The sequence below is a fragment of the Blennius ocellaris genome (genome assembly GCF_963422515.1).
Source record: "Blennius ocellaris genome assembly, chromosome: 1".
Lineage (NCBI taxonomy): Eukaryota > Metazoa > Chordata > Actinopteri > Blenniiformes > Blenniidae > Blennius > Blennius ocellaris.
In genome coordinates, this window is record NC_137650.1 from 6,715,699 (window position 1) to 6,731,325 (window position 15,627).

Here is a 15,627-nt window from a genome sequence, read left to right on the forward strand (position 1 = left end):
AACATTGAAGAACTGGCACCACAGCTTCAAATGTCCGGAGGAATCGGCAAAGTTCTCACCGCGGATCTTACGTATAACCTGAGGAGCTGAAGAGGAAGAGAGACAACATAGACAGCATGAGGCCTGATGTTTCATCATCTGTGACGTTTACCTGGAAATTTCAAGTTGTGTTTGAAATAAAGAACAACTGTCTGGAAACGATATTGTTTCCATGAATCTACATATGAAACATAATTACAAGTACTAACATTCAGACTCATTAGTATGCATTTTATATTTTGGGAGCTTGAGGGAAAAGTTGTCTCCATTGCCGGGGTCAATGTTTCACAATCCATTTCCCCCTGACTGCACTGTCACCACTCTGAAATGAGATGGTGAAAATTGCTATTGTAACCACAAACAGTAATGAGCAATCAGTGTGATTGCTTCAGCCAGAAGGCTCAGCATTTGAAACACCTGCACGCCTTCCCTCAGCTGCTCTGCTAATGTGAAACTCGTCGACTGTGTACGACTGCATGTCAGCTCTCTGGAGTGATGTTAAACAACCCTCATGTAAAATTCTCTGATTTCCTGACGGAAAATAAAATGTTCAGTTCCCACTCTAAGCATCTTGGTTTGGTTTGACTTATATTTGTATGAAGGTTGTCAATTATTTCTTTCAGCTCATTAGAATAGCAGGGACTACCAGCAGGGGGTGTACTTCAGCAGGAAAACATTTATTTTGCATCTCATGTTCTGGACTGAAGGAGAGCTGCTGGAAGCAACATTTACTGATATTCATTACCTTTGAATGGGTTGTGTTTGTCCTTTTCTGCAGGTTTCCGCTCCGTCTGACCCTCGTCAGGCTGCGAGGGACTCGGAGTCTGAGCTTCGGGTGTCGTCTTCCTTCTCACGAGAGGAGAGCGTCTCTCCACATGAGAGCTTTGCTCTCCAGTAGCAGGCTGAAGTAGAGGTGACCCCCGGGACAGGCTTGGAGACACAGCAGAGGTCGCAGCAGAGGTCACAGGAGAGGTCACAGCAGAGGTCACAGCAGAGGTTGCAGCAGAGGTCCCAGCGGAAGTCGCAGTAGAGGTTACAGGAGAGGTTGCAGCAGAGGTTGTAGCAGAGGTCACAGCAGAGGTCACAGCAGAGGTTGCAGCAGAGGTCCCAGCGGAAGTCGCAGGAGAGGTTACAGGAGAGGCAGCAGAAGTCACAGTAGAGGATACAGGAGAGGTTACAGGAGAGGCAGCAGAAGTCGCAGTAGAGGATACAGCAGAGGTTACAGGAGAGGTCACAGGAGAGGTCACAGCAGAGGTCACAGGAGAGGTTACAACAGAGGTTCCAGTGGAAGTCACAGGAGAGGTTGCAGTAGAGGTCACAGGAGAGGTTGCAGCAGAGGTTGCAGTAGAGGTCACAGGAGAGGTTGCAGCAGAGGACGCAGTAGAGGTCACAGGAGAGGTTGTAGCAGAGGTTGCAGTAGAGGTCACAGGAGAGGTTACAACAGAGGTTCCAGTGGAAGTCACAGGAGAGGTTGCAGTAGAGGTCACAGGAGAGGTTGTAGCAGAGGTTGCAGTAGAGGTCACAGGAGAGGTTGCAGCAGAGGACGCAGTAGAGGTCACAGGAGAGGTTGTAGCAGAGGTTGCAGTAGAGGTCACAGCAGAGGTTACAGGAGAGGTTGCAGTAGAAGATACAGTAGAGGTCACAGGAGAGGTTACAGGAGAGGTTGCAGTAGAGGATACAGCAGAGGTCACAGCAGAGGTCATAGGAGAGGTCACAGGAGAGGTTGCAGCAGAGGTCACAGCAGAGGTCATAGGAGAGGTCACAGGAGAGGTTGCAGCAGAGGTTACAGCAGAGGTCACAGGAGAGGTTGCAGCAGAGGTCACAGGAGAGGTTGCAGCAGAGGTCACAGCAGAGGTTGCAGCAGAGGTCACAGCAGAGGTCACAGGAGAGGTTGCAGCAGAGGTCACAGCAGAGGTCACAGGAGAGGTTGCAGCAGAGGTCATAGGAGAGGTCACAGGAGAGGTTACAGCAGAGGTCACAGGAGAGGTTGCAGCAGAGGTTACAGCAGAGGTCACATGAGAGGTTGCAGCAGAGGTCACAGCAGAGGTCACAGGAGAGGTTGCAGCAGAGGTTACAGCAGAGGTCACAGCAGGGCTTGTGGAGATCTTGCTGCTCTGTGGTGATGCTTCCTTTCTCAGTATTTGGTTATCACCCTGGTTTGCAGCCTCGAGGAGCTCCTCAGGTTTGACCTTGGGTGTTAAGATTTTCCGTCGTGCCCCCGAGGCTAGCTCTTGAGGAGTAGCAGAGGGAATCGGGGAAGCACAGTTTCTCCTCTTTAACAACGGACTGGGCTCTGGCGTTTGGTTTGTTAATGAGTCAGACTTTACTTGTTCACTGTCCAGCTGAACGACGTGGTTATTCTCTTGTTTTCCAGCACTAAAGTCACTTTCAGTAGGAAGCATCAGAGCATTCTGCACAAAGCCTGAGACAACAGGACGTTCTTCCACTTTGTTCTGATCGGAATTTGACGTCAGATTAATTTCTGTAAGCATTTCTTCAGGTTTGCTGTTGAGTTTTTGTCCTTCTGTATTATTTTCTATCGATTCAATACCTTTGCCTGGAATGAGCTGTTCTTCAGGATGACCTGAAACAACATTTGACTCCTGAATGCCAGTCTGTGTTTGTGTAACTGTGATGGGAGATGCAGATTTGTGACTGACGGTTTCAGGTTGATTTGAAATAATTTGAGATGTGTTCAGTTTGTCTTCCTTCGATAACAACAGGGGTGAGCTTTGTTTGACCGAAGAGTCTTTAGGAAGAATCAAAAGTGCTTCAGTTTCTTGGCCAATATCCATGATGTCATCATTATATTGTTTGGCTTGTGTATATGATCCTGTTGTGCCTGCAGTGAGGCCTGAGTCGACAACAGAGATAAGTGGGACCACCATCGGTTCTTGCAAAACCCGAACACATGATGGAGTTTCATTTTGATCTTGATCAACTTTATTTAACTGATTATAAACTTCCATAAGCGTTGCCTTTATGGTAGTGGGAGGTGGATCATCAAGGCTTTTCTCAGGTTTCCTGTCTGGCCTTGGCTTTTTCACTTCCAACCTGCTCTTTCTCTCGGCGTCTCTCAGATCCTGACGTGGCTCTGCGGCCGTGGCAGAGGGATCCGGTTCCAGGTTGCAGTTTGCTGGTTTGACGGACTCTGAATTCAACAATGAGGACTCAAGTGCCTTTATTTGTGATCTCAACAATTCAGCGACAGAAATAACTCTAGTTGCAGGCTGTGGAACTTCTTGAAAGTCGTTGACGTGATCCAGGGAGTCGGCGCCTCCTGGAGGTTTTGGTTGGAGATGAGGTGTTTCAACTGCATCTGACTTGGGGGTCTCAATCTGTGGATTGGTTTTCTCCACCGCCTCGGGTGGAAGTTCATTCTTGTCAGTTTCTTTCTTGCTTCTCTCATCCACACGGAGTAGATCACCCCCTCCCTCACCCTCGTCTTTGGTCCTCTTTGCTCTTGTGTGTTCAGCCACATGAACTTTGACGGGTTCCACCTCCATCTCAATTACTTTTTCATTTGGAGCCACACTGTCAGCTTGTGCAAATAACTTACCTACCCCCTTATCTTCTACCTTCTCACTATCACGTATTTCTGGCCCTTTGTCAGATTTTATCGCCGTATCAACTTGGCTTTGCCGGACTTTGGGCAAAACATCACACTCCTGGGTGTTTCCAGCGCCACCAATAGGACTCTGAGGGGTTGGCTTTGGTAGCCGTGTCAGAAGGCCTGTGTGTCTTTCCTTTGAGTCCCTGGCTTTAACCAACATGTCCACTTTCTTCTTATCACTGGTATCTTGAAGGCTACTGTGCAAAGAGGAGGTGTTGGTGTCACGTCTGTGGATTCTCTTCTCTGTTGGGGTCTCTTGTAGTTCTCTGGAGGCCATCATGTGCCGGTCGGTTGGTATCTCAAGGCTGACACGTGCATCATTCCTGCTCATCTTTGCATGGGCCTGCATAACCTTGGGACATAATACAAGCAGAGGTTTCCATGCTGTAAATACTTATTCCTTTATCCCTAGCTATGCTGGACATGGATAAACACATGCAATTTGAAAAACAGCAACAGCGTAACCAGCAACAAGCAGAGAAAGAAATGGAAAAAACTTTGAGGAAAAAAAATCATTTATGCCCCAAAGGAAAGGTTGAAGGAATTAATCTGCCTCATTGTCGTGTCGTCAAATCCAGATGAGCACAAATGATCAAGCTTATGAGATGCATCACCAAATGTGTTATTATATTTCATTACTGGGAGCAAATTGAGGAAAAATTTGATTGAAAATTCAGCAGGTAGGTTTGGTAGCCCGGAATTACTCAAATAATGTGTTCAAATGGAACACCAATATAAAAAGCAAGTATTTTTATATAATGAAATATTTTGCACCGCGCCTCTTACGAGCTGCACCATACAAGTATATCTGATGAGTGTTACTTCCCCTCAAAGTCTGCGGTTGAGCTCTATTAAAGTACCGTGCCTCTCTATGTCACTTATCATTGCACCATGAAAGATATATTATATATCACAATATAGTTCAAGTGTCACCCTTGAATCTTATGATGTGCATCAAAATATAACCACAGAGCTCGTTTTGAAATATCCTCCTTTTGGAATCACACATCAGTAAAACACATTCATGTTCATTTCTTCCCGTTTATCCACAAAGCCCTGCACAGGGAAGCCTGTCGAGGAGGAGGATTGCTATTTTACATGTATGGGTAGCCAGAAAGGAATGCAAATAATTTTAAGTGGTGCTCAAGCCATGCAGTGTTTCCGTCTTGGCTCTTCGTGCCGTCAGTGTTTAACTATGGAGCCCTGGCTGTGGGAATTGCATAACCAGTGTAGAAAGGCTGACAGTTTAATTGGGGATGTTGTCGGAATCACAGTAACAATGATCTCCTTCTATTGGAAGAAAATGTAGATTTTATATTTCTTTAGTTTCTTCCTAATCTTTTGTACGTACCTAATAAATCAGCAGGAGGGGTTTCTGGACAAGATTAAAGCGTTCCCTTGAGACGAGGAACTGGAGGAAGTTGTATTGGTATCGATTGTCTGTTCAAACACTGCAGTAAATCAAGCGGAGTTCCCAAACCCTCAATTTGCAGTATTCTGCTTAGCTCATGTCATATTAATACCGAGTCGAGTTCCTGATTTCATCTTGAGACCTTCAACCTTACGATATCAAATGCACTACGTCTATATACCTGTTGCAACTGTCAACATGTGCGTCATTTAATTCTTGTCACCCAGTGGGGCATGCTTGTAAACGGCTATAAATAGCTCCAGCATGCTTGTGTTACTGATGGGGCCTGTCTTGGCAGCACAAAGCACCCATGAGCTCATGTGGGAAGGCTCACTCACCTCGCCTGGCGGTGCTGGCCTAGAGACAGGCGCCTTTTTTTGGTGGGGGGTCGTTTGCTTTGCAGACGGTGTGTTTGAACGCTGAGGCAATGTGGCCCTGCTGTCATGGGACTTGTCCACTGACTCACTGTCTCTGTGTGCTGCAGGTCCACCAGAAGAGGCTTTTAACTTCACGTCCACACCGGGGACGGTGACCTGCTCTTTTGCATGAATGTGCTTCTTTACTGTGCTGACCAGTGGGGACGAGGCCCCCGGCTGTGGTTGTTTGGAGGCGATCCTGCGAATGGGGCTTTGCGTTTCAAAACTATCTTTTGCCTCTTTACGTCCAGATTTCTTCTCAGGTGCGGCGGCCTGTTTCTCTTCAGCTCCTGGTACGGCGTGTCTTGTAGACCTGACAGAAGCTGGAGACACCGAGGCAGAAAGTCTGCGCTCTTTCTTTAAAGACACAGTCGCTCCAGGACTTGTACTCTCACCCTTTAAAGACCTTCGAGAAAAGGTTTTCTCCTGTGTTGAGGGCTTCTGGTGTTCTTTTGTCAGGGCTTTTGAGTCTGAATTCACAACAGTGGAATAAACATTGTTCTGTACTTCCATGGCCTCTTCCGGACTCCATTTAGGCTGCCCAGTCTCCGTGCAGGGCGACGCTACTGAGGCCGAAGCTTCATCTTTGCTCCTTTTGTCAGTAGACACCCTCTCTTTACTCTTATCCCCTCTTGCAAACTTTGCGTTGCTCGAAATCTTAATCTTCTTCTTGACAAATGAACTCTTGGCTTGGTGTATGGTGGGAATCTTCTGAGTGGAGTCATGTGTTGCACTCTCGCCGGCACCATCCTCGATGGCCTGTCCATTAGTCAAAGCAGACGCGACTCCGTTAGTGACTGGGACTGGCTCCTGCTGGACCTCCTCTCCAGCAGCCTCCTGCAATCTGCTCTCAGTTTCTGCAGCTGAATCCTGACGACTCTCCCCGCCGTCCTCGTCCTCCAGGGAGCTCGGCGTGCTGAGGAAGGCCTCCGAAGTGGAGCGGCGTTTCCTCTGGCTGCGGTCTGGGCTGATGGTTCGTAGCGGCTCCTGGTTCTCCTTCCCCTCCGCCTCCTTGCGCTTGTGCTCGGCCTTCTGTTTGAGCTTGGCAAAGTAACGCTGGTGGATTTTGAACTCGTTCATGTCGCCCACCTCCAGAACCCCCGAGCAAGACACGATCCCTTTACAGTTGATGGCTGAGGCCTGATATATAGCAGCATCGTCCACAGTGCAACTGCAGAGTAGATAACAGTCAATCACGCAACTGTCCACCAGAAAACAAAACACAAGGCACAACTGATCAAGGAAGTTATCTTTTTTAAAAGAGGGTTTTTTTTTATTTCAAGCCCGATATATATAAAAGACATTACCAAACAGTTTCTAATCAGTTTACTCTTGAATATTTTGTATTGGGTCAGTTTAAAACTAATGCAGTCAAACTTTGTAAAAGGGATTCCATATGTACCTACTTGTAAATATGCAGGGAATGATTTTGTCCGTTGCGGAATATTTCATATTTAGGTAATCCACAGTATCTGTCCAACTGCATGTCGTCTTTGTACCACGTTACTTGAGGGGCTGGGTGTCCTGGAAAGAGAAGCAAGGTTATGAAACATTCCAATATTCATCAGATGCTGGGGGTTTTTTTTTTCCCTCTAAAAAATGAAAACGTCTTGAGATGTTTTACTTTACGTTGAATAAATCTAAGACATGTGGATATAAAAATTACTTTTTGTCTGGTAAATTTCTAGATGCGTCAGTATTGTTTTAACAAAGTCCTGGCGGTGTGTCTCTCCAGGCATGGCTGTGACGCAGTGTTTACCTGTCACCACACAGGAGAACTTCACGGAGCAATTTTCCGACACAGCTTTTGACTTCAGGGTAGTTTCGAACGAGGGTTGCGTCTCTTCAGTTAATTGTGCAATCACACTGCAGAGCGTGCTCCTGTGGAAAAACAAGGCTCACCTGATCAGCCACAATGCCCAATTATACCAGACACACTTGATTATTTACTAGTTTCCACACTAAAATACTGCACAGGATTAACTATGTAGTAATTTTCAGACTTAATAACAAAAACAATTGGCAGGAGCAGTGATGTTTTTAATCATAGACAAAGTAATGGTGAGATAAAGTTATAAAGCTTCAAGATCCACGTCTACTCATGATGAGATTTTATGACGTATGAGTAGAATATTGTCTTGAACAAAAAAAACAGCCGTGATGTAATATCAGCCACTGCTTCATAAAAACAAATGATAATATTGGATGTTGAGTCCAATTCGTGGAAACTAAAGGAAAATCACACATTCCTGTCTCACAGCCCACTTTCCAAGACAAAATGTAATATTTTTTCGAACCGTTCATTCTGAAGTTCAGCGTGAACAAGCGCTCTTCCTTTGAAAGGTCTCATTGTTCGTATGACACTAATTACAGAAATTAAATGTACAATGGCTCAAGAATATTGAGCCATTATAGCACGTGGAAATGCATAGGGAGCCTCTCAGGGGGTGTGATATTAAATGTTAAGTTTTCCATGCAGACTTTAAGAGCACGATGCTCACTGTATATGTGTAGCTGATCCATGTCTGGTGTTAACGTCCATTTGAATGTTGGGTCAGTGCACAATTTAACGATTCTGTCACGCTCCCTTTACTTATACTAATGATTAAGCAAACACATCAGGACACCAGAGCTAAAAACAGTCACATTTTTCAAATATTGTTCACATTATTTATGACCTATTGCAGATAGACTTGATAGTGCTTCTCATGCTCATAGAATTCAAAGCCAATCCAAAGTTAATGATGTAAAAATATCTGTAATTTATATATAAATTGAAAGAAATTATATTTGGTGTCAATTATTTAGTTTAATGGTCTATGAAGATAATAATTGGCTTTATTAACGCTTGGAACAATATGCATCTCTTGAATGTTTGGTTATAATCCATATTAGCCGTGTCTTGCCCTGTTAAACATTAACAAATAACACAACGACTCTTAACTTCAAATTCCTCTTGACAACAATGGGAAACTCACTGGTAATGGATTTCCTCTGTGTAACTTTACGGAAATCCGTTCCTGTGAACTCAACAAGATCCATGTATGTCTGCACACATCTCTGGACCTGAAGGACAACGCCACTTGTTCCACAAACAAATCTTTCCATGCAGAAGCTGTCGTTTAAGCTCAGTATGAAACGGGGGCCATGATGCATAACTGAGATTCCCCTCCTAATCAGTAGTTTATTTAAAGTTCCTCTGCCAGAATCAACCCGGGAAGAACGAAATATTCAGATCCCAGCTTTAGTTAATATAAATCCCCAATGAGTTTTCAAAACCTTTCTGAAGGAAATTCCTCATTACACTCATAAAAACACGTATTTCCATCATTTATACATTGCGGAACATTCCCGGGTTTGTTGACGTCTTTGCGCCGCGGATATTCCTGAGGTCAAGATCCCGTTTGTTCACTCGCTCTGACGAGATCTCGATTCGCACTGGAAAAACCGCTTCACGGTCAGTTTCACAACATTTCAGGCCGTGCTTGCATTCATGGTCAAACGTTGATATTTTCGCTGCCGCGATGCCATCTTTGATATCCCAGAAACCCTTTCAGCAGGTTTCTGAAGATGACGGCAGTTTGTGAAACATAAACAGAGTTCGATCGCTACAAATGGTTTGTAATCGACTTTAGTGATCTCTTTATCTAACTGGATGTTGGAAATGAGTAGAAATGAGTGTTAATGGTGTTTCTTTCATGTATTAGTTTATTCTCTGTGTAGAATGGGAAGCACAAGAATTTTTATGACAGAGTAACTTTAAACTCTGGTGACCTTGGCACCAAACAACGAAAACATACCAGCGACACGCATTCAGAACAGGTTAAGAAAATGTTTTTTGAGATGCTGCTAACAGAAGGTGAGAGAGGAGGAACTGCACCTGGTTTCTGGCCTCACGTTGGAGAGGTAGCTGCAGCCGCCGGGCCGGTCGTTCCCATTGCCGTTAGTCCCATTGGTGGTTCTCCCATTGCCGAGAGAGGAGCGCGACGCCGTCCTTCTTGAATCCATTTTCCACCAGAAAGAGGATTTGTTGAAAAGCTCTCCAAGACAAAAAGAAGCAGAAGTCTTGTCGTCACTCTCTGATGGACTTTCTTGACAAAAATGAAAACTGAACTGAGGGACGAAAAAGAGTCACAGACATTACATTTTGTCACATTTTTTAGGAAATAATAACAACAACAACAAGACAACGCTCATTTTAAAGATACGATTCGAAGAGTTGTGGCTAGTTTGACTTTTCTAATGTCTCACATAGACACACATCAGAATGGATGGTCTCTCTAGATGTAATAAAAACAGTTCTGTATGCACCTCAACAATAGCACTTTTAAAACACTTTCCAGAGTTGGAGTTCACTCACCATCCAGGACGTTCATTCCCTCCTTTGACAGATCCCCCACAGCACTGACTTGGAGCACTGCGATTTCCAATCAAACATGAGCATGCGTAGGTCCTGCACTATTTATAGTCGGCCTGCAAATAGGCACAAGAGCACATCACACTTCCCGAAACTTGCCTTTGGATCATTTTATAACACCAAAAACAATCTGCCAAACAACATGGAACCACAATTTAGCCAAAACATGTGAAGAACCGGAGAGCGATAAAAGCTATCTTTTCCAGTGAAACAATCCCTCCTTTATCCCATGTCCAACACAAGGTCGCCCTGATTTGGTAGTTCCCCGAATAGAGGGAGAGGATTAAAAAAAAAAGTAGTGTCCAGGGTTTCTTTTCTATTCCGTTACCAGAGGATTGTGTTGCAGAGAAGAGAGAGGGATCACTTGTGTGGTCGTGCCCTCTGCTGCAGATATCAGACATTTTAGGTTTACAGAATGAAGTGAAGAATCATCTGAGCTTGTCAATCACGTCGATGATGCGTTTGGCTTCAAGTCCCATTTCAAGTTTCTTTTTTTTTTTAACGTCATCAAAATGTGACTTGTTGATACAGAACCTCACGTACAAGAACATCACAAAGTGGTGTTTCTATTCATTTAGATTTCTTCTTTAGTTAGGTCTTCATGTTTATGATATTGATGATAAGAGGGTGAAGCCGACTCAGTGTTCTGGGATTCATTGTACAGTTGCTCACAATTGCATTGGGTCTCAAGAGGAAAAGCAATAGGAATAGAACAGCCTTATATAGGCTGATCCTACTGACTGCCAACTAGCTGGGCTCTTATCTTCTCACACACGCACGCACGCACGCACGCACGCACGCACGCACGCACACACACACACACACACACACACACACACACACACACACACGCGCACAGCGATCAGCCTCATATTACACCTTTATTCACTATTTTACCATATGTTCTGCACTGGTAATAAAGTGTTTGAGTTACTGTATACAAATACTCACTCAGTGTTTACAAGCTGTGACCATTTTGGCCGACATGTCAAAACAACCTTAACGACTCTTCAATTTTTTTTTCCACCTTGGTTTCGCCTCCTTCATGGTAAACAAACTGCAAATCCTCAAACTTGTCTTTGAACCGGCTTTGGCTGATATTGGCCTGATTTACAACTTCCTGACTGGCTCTTCAATGAATCAACTTCTAGGATATCAATGTGAATTATGTCTCCTGTTACCACATACCTACAGAGATTTTTTTTTTATCTGTCCATCAATCATGCCAAACTTTCCACTTTCTTCTGCCAGGGAGGGGGGGCATTAAAATCCAAAATGTAAAGTATAAACACTATTAACATTACCATATGTAAACATGACGACAAAGAATATGGTTGCATTGTGGTTTGGTGACAGACATACTGATTGCACGGCTTGGACTGTCCTCCAGTCCCCCTGAATGGGCTGGAAAACACAGTTGCCTCAGCTTGATAGGAATATGTTGGTGCACGGACACATCAAAGCAGAGTGGGTGTGGAGACGGCAGCAGGCGCTCCACTCTCACATGACTGTATTTGACTGTGTTTCCTTCTTTAGCCTATGAGGTAACCTGTTGACGGCAGAAAAGGGATTTCCTATGTACTACCAATATATTGATATGAGCAATAAAAACTATGATGCTGCCTGGCAGAGGAAAAAAAACCAAACAAACTACTCTTCCTATTTCTGTGCAAAAAGATGGATGATTAAGAAAATTAGAAAGTGAATCGTTGATAAGGACAACTGGTGAGGAATGACGTCGTCCTGCTGTGGGCGACATCATATCAGTATTTTAACAATCCTTTTCCATATTTGAGTTCAGCATTGCCTGCCCATTGCCTCATGTCTTGCTATGAATAACACTCCGCAAAGTCCCGTTGTGGCTTCGAGTGACAGATTTATTGAGACGCAACTGATGATGCTCTCTGAGATCACTCCCTCTGGCTCTGTTTATGTCGTTATCTGTCGTCCGTAAACATAATTGTTCACTATCAGAAGCAGGGACAGGATCCTCTTGGGCAAATGTAGATTGTTGCTATCAGCCATTAGAGCCTGAGCGCTGCGAGACGGGTGCAATCCAAACAACTGTTGTTCTGGATGTTTGCGGGGGCTGGAGGCGTGGTCCTCGCAGGGACAGACCGAAGGTATGAGGCAGGTTGGACAACTGTCAGCTCTTCAGTTTCACTGCGGCATGCATGTACCATCCACTAAATAGTGACCTTTCAGTGTCACATACGGAACCTTCAACTTCCTCCTGTCACTCACCGTTTTTCCTCCAAATACATAATCGATGCCAATAATGGAGACAAATCCTCTGAGATAGATGGAAGTTGAAGGACTGGTGTGTTGAACATTTGGCCCAGCGGTCAAAACCAACATGCCAGGAAGTCAGATGACCATGAAAAGCATGAAAATTACCTTTGATTTTCCAGCAAAATGTAACTGCTGTACCGGCATTTATTCAGTGGAGATCTGGTTGTTTTAATAAGAGCAGAGGACGTAACCCGACACCCAAGCAGAAGGACGACTTATGTGGGAAAAGTGCTTGTAAAGTTAAATTTTGTTCAAAACCAAACTGCGAGGGTGAGTTTGAGAAAGCCAACTTGTTGAAAGCTACGGAACTCTCTGCAGCCTGAGAAGCGACAGGATTTTGCCAACCTGAAGCCTGAAGAGAAACATTTTTCATCTGTCCGTCTTATCTTGATCCAGTCCAGCATGTGACTGACGGGTCTGACAATGGGCAAAGGGTCCATTGTTGCCAAAACCTTATCAGAAAATAGAGGTGCCAGATTGGTGACATGGTTTTATCAAGGACATGGAAGTATCATAAAAATGGCCTGATGTTGAGATCGTACAAATAAAAAGAAAAAAGAAAATATGAATGTCTTCAGGTTTAAAAAACAAAGAAGAAGAAATATATATGAAAATAAATATAGAATTTTTCATAATGTGCCTGAACGTCAACTCAGTGAAACAAAGGGAAACATTATATTTCAAGGTTATTATGTGATCATTTCCCTGGTCCAGCCGCCGTGTGATCACATGGAGATGCATGGTCTCTGAACTAAAACCAGTTTGACACCCCTGGTTTAGAAGCCGGCCATCAGATAACACCTGCCTTCAGAATATGACCACTTAACACTTTCATGCTCAATTTCAGTCCAAACAGGTGCAAAGGCAGTTATATTTTTCATTGTCGCAGCAGTTGTGCTCCGGCAAAGTAGCCTCTCACTCTGTGTTGAATGGCAGTGCTCAAACGGTCTCTGTTATTTGTTGGCCCTGGAGTGCAACATTAGAAGGAGTAAAATGAGCATGTTCACTGGAGTGGTAATCTTCAGAAAATGGTGATGAAAACTTGAACTGACCCACTTGAAGCCAGAGGCCAGATCCTACTCAAAGTGCGCACGTATACTGACCCCGTATTAAGTGTTTCCCTAATCAAGTGATTGAGTCGGTTCATACAGTTTTATAATTCATGTAATTTAGTAATGCAATGATGAACAGCATTGATTACAAATTATGCACTTGATGAGTGTTAAAGGAGTCATATTATGCAAAATCCACTTTCTAATGGTTTTCCAACATTAATAATTGTCCCTGTACCCAGACTGATGCCCCAGAAGAGAACAAAGTGTGTCCTCTCTCTCTCCTGGTTGTTCCAGGTTTTAAAAAGTGTGTTGCTCCAACCAGCCAATCAGAAATCAAACCCTATATAGTGTCATCGGGGGTTTAGCCAATCACAATCAAGGTAGGCTCCTCCCCTTTGACTCCTCCCACAACCAGGCAGCTCTGCTCTGGCACATGGCACCACGAGAGGAAGTACTTCCTCCTCTTCCTAAGATGGGCATGTGTGGGCGGAGCCAGTCCAGTTTACACAGACACAGCAGATTCTGAATGCAGCTGCTATGATCCAAGATTCAAATGGATGAAAATCAAGGAAAAGCAATAAACTTGGACTACAACGTTTTTGGACCAATGAGACCATATGAAAGTGTTGAAAAGCTGAATAATATGACCTCTTTAAACATCATTTTACTGTTATTACAGGTAAAAGCAGCTGTTTTGTAATGACCCTTTTCACACAAACAAAGCAGGACTAAACTATTTGATTTGTAGAGCAAATAAACTCCTGAGAAAAAGCAACACTCGTAAAGCGACAGGAAACACCAGCTGCATGGGAACACTGTGTTGTAATCCCATGGGGATATTGCAGCTCCCAGGTCCAAGCTGGTTTGTGCTGCGAGGTGTGGACACAGACACATGGGAGGCAACGCACATCAGTGGACAAACAAGGGTGGAGGCAGCTATAAATTACATTTTATTCAGACATTACCGGTAACGACGTTCTTGAAGCTGGAAGCCAATTTAATACATCCAATACATTAGAAATGGGGGGGAAAAAACAACAAACGTGTCCTGCTATAAGGTTGCCTCTTGTGCCACATGTTGAAAATGAACATCAAATACATTTGTAATCAGTGTGAGTGATTCCATTCGGCCTCAGTCCGCAGGAGTTTATTGGTCGAATGGCCCCGTGCCAAGTGTGGCCCCTAAGCCACCCGCAGCATGCATGCACAGTTGGACAGCGGAGTGTTTTGATGTTTGACGGGTCTCTCTGGAAACTGAGCTTGGCTTTGTACGGCCGTCTGGCCTGCTGCTGAGGTTGTGACATCATCCTCTGGATATTCACACCAGTGTCAGCTCCAAGGAACCAGAAACGGGAGAAGACTTGACCTCCATGAACAGCTGTGTGACACACACACACACGCACGCACGCACGCACGCATGCGCACACACACACACACACACACACACACACACACACACACACACACACACACACACACACACACACACACACACACACACACACACACACACACACACACACGCACAGTTTTCTGTCCCGTAGACTAAAGAGGTATTTGATGATGCACAATCTTTCAATATTCAGAGTTGGTTCCAGGGGTTTACAGTGGATCTCCTACATGTTGCATATGATATGACATTAAACTGTTGGACTCAAAAGATGAAAATTGTAACTTTTCACAAAAGCCACTGAATTCAACTTTATGAAATATCTTGATTTTCAGACCTTCGTGTTTAAGAAATCAAGCTTTATCTGCCTGGATCTTCAAAGATAATGGTTTTTGTTAGAGTAAACCATAATCTTTCTCGAGATACTAAAGATCAACAACAGAGCGAATCCAGAATGATATTTATATTGTGTACTAGGATCACTTGATTATCTGTTCTGGAAGTCATTCACAGAACAAGTGACCACTAATATCATTTGTTAGCGAACAGAACTCTACTGCCCTCTACTGGCGTCAGTCAGGCTTTGAAAAACCCTCTGGAAAATGTTTGGGATGTTGCCACTTCATAACACTGATTTTAATCTTTACTTTAAAAAAAAACACGACAATTTACAGAATGAAAAATATTTCTAAACATTTGCAAAGAAAATTGTGTGATTCTGGTAAATATTCTATTATTTACTCAGACAATTGCAAACTCAAGGCTTGTGCAGTGATGCAGTGGTTCATGGTGGATTTTCTTTATGGAGGCTGCATGTTCTTCGTGTGTGCGTGTGTGTGTGTGTGTGTGTGTGTGCAGCCGGGATTGACTCTGATGGAGTTGGATAATATGCGAGAGGGATGGGAAGCACAGTTAAATCATAATTTCACAGGTAAACATGAGGTTTATGTTATTTTATTTAAACTGAATATAAAAGAAAACCTGAGTCATCGTG

At 44.0% G+C, this 15,627-nt stretch overlaps 1 protein-coding gene across 3 annotated transcripts in view; it reads right to left on the reverse strand.

The window, feature by feature from the left end:
- LOC308149235 (uncharacterized protein) overlaps positions 1 to 10,520 on the reverse strand; it is a 14,281-nt gene extending 3,761 nt beyond the window's left edge. For 2 of the 3 annotated variants that reach the window (XR_013937229.1, XM_080520917.1), the window contains exons 1-7: positions 9,840 to 10,519; positions 9,360 to 9,592; positions 7,239 to 7,360; positions 6,886 to 7,003; positions 5,402 to 6,650; positions 785 to 4,004; positions 1 to 86 (exon numbers count right to left, since the gene is read on the reverse strand). The exon at positions 1 to 86 is cut by the window's left edge and continues 62 nt beyond it. Coding sequence is in view for 2 of the 3 variants with exons in the window: in XM_080520917.1 (XP_080377043.1) it covers positions 1 to 86; positions 785 to 4,004; positions 5,402 to 6,650; positions 6,886 to 7,003; positions 7,239 to 7,360; positions 9,360 to 9,592; positions 9,840 to 9,842 (5,031 nt within the window). In the remaining variant the exon portion in view is untranslated. Of the gene's footprint in view, positions 87 to 784; positions 4,005 to 5,401; positions 6,651 to 6,885; positions 7,004 to 7,238; positions 7,361 to 9,359; positions 9,593 to 9,839 lie in introns of all 3 variants that reach the window. The other variant, XM_080520918.1, reaches the window with a different exon arrangement.
- Between the last annotated feature and the right edge of the window lie 5,107 nt (positions 10,521 to 15,627).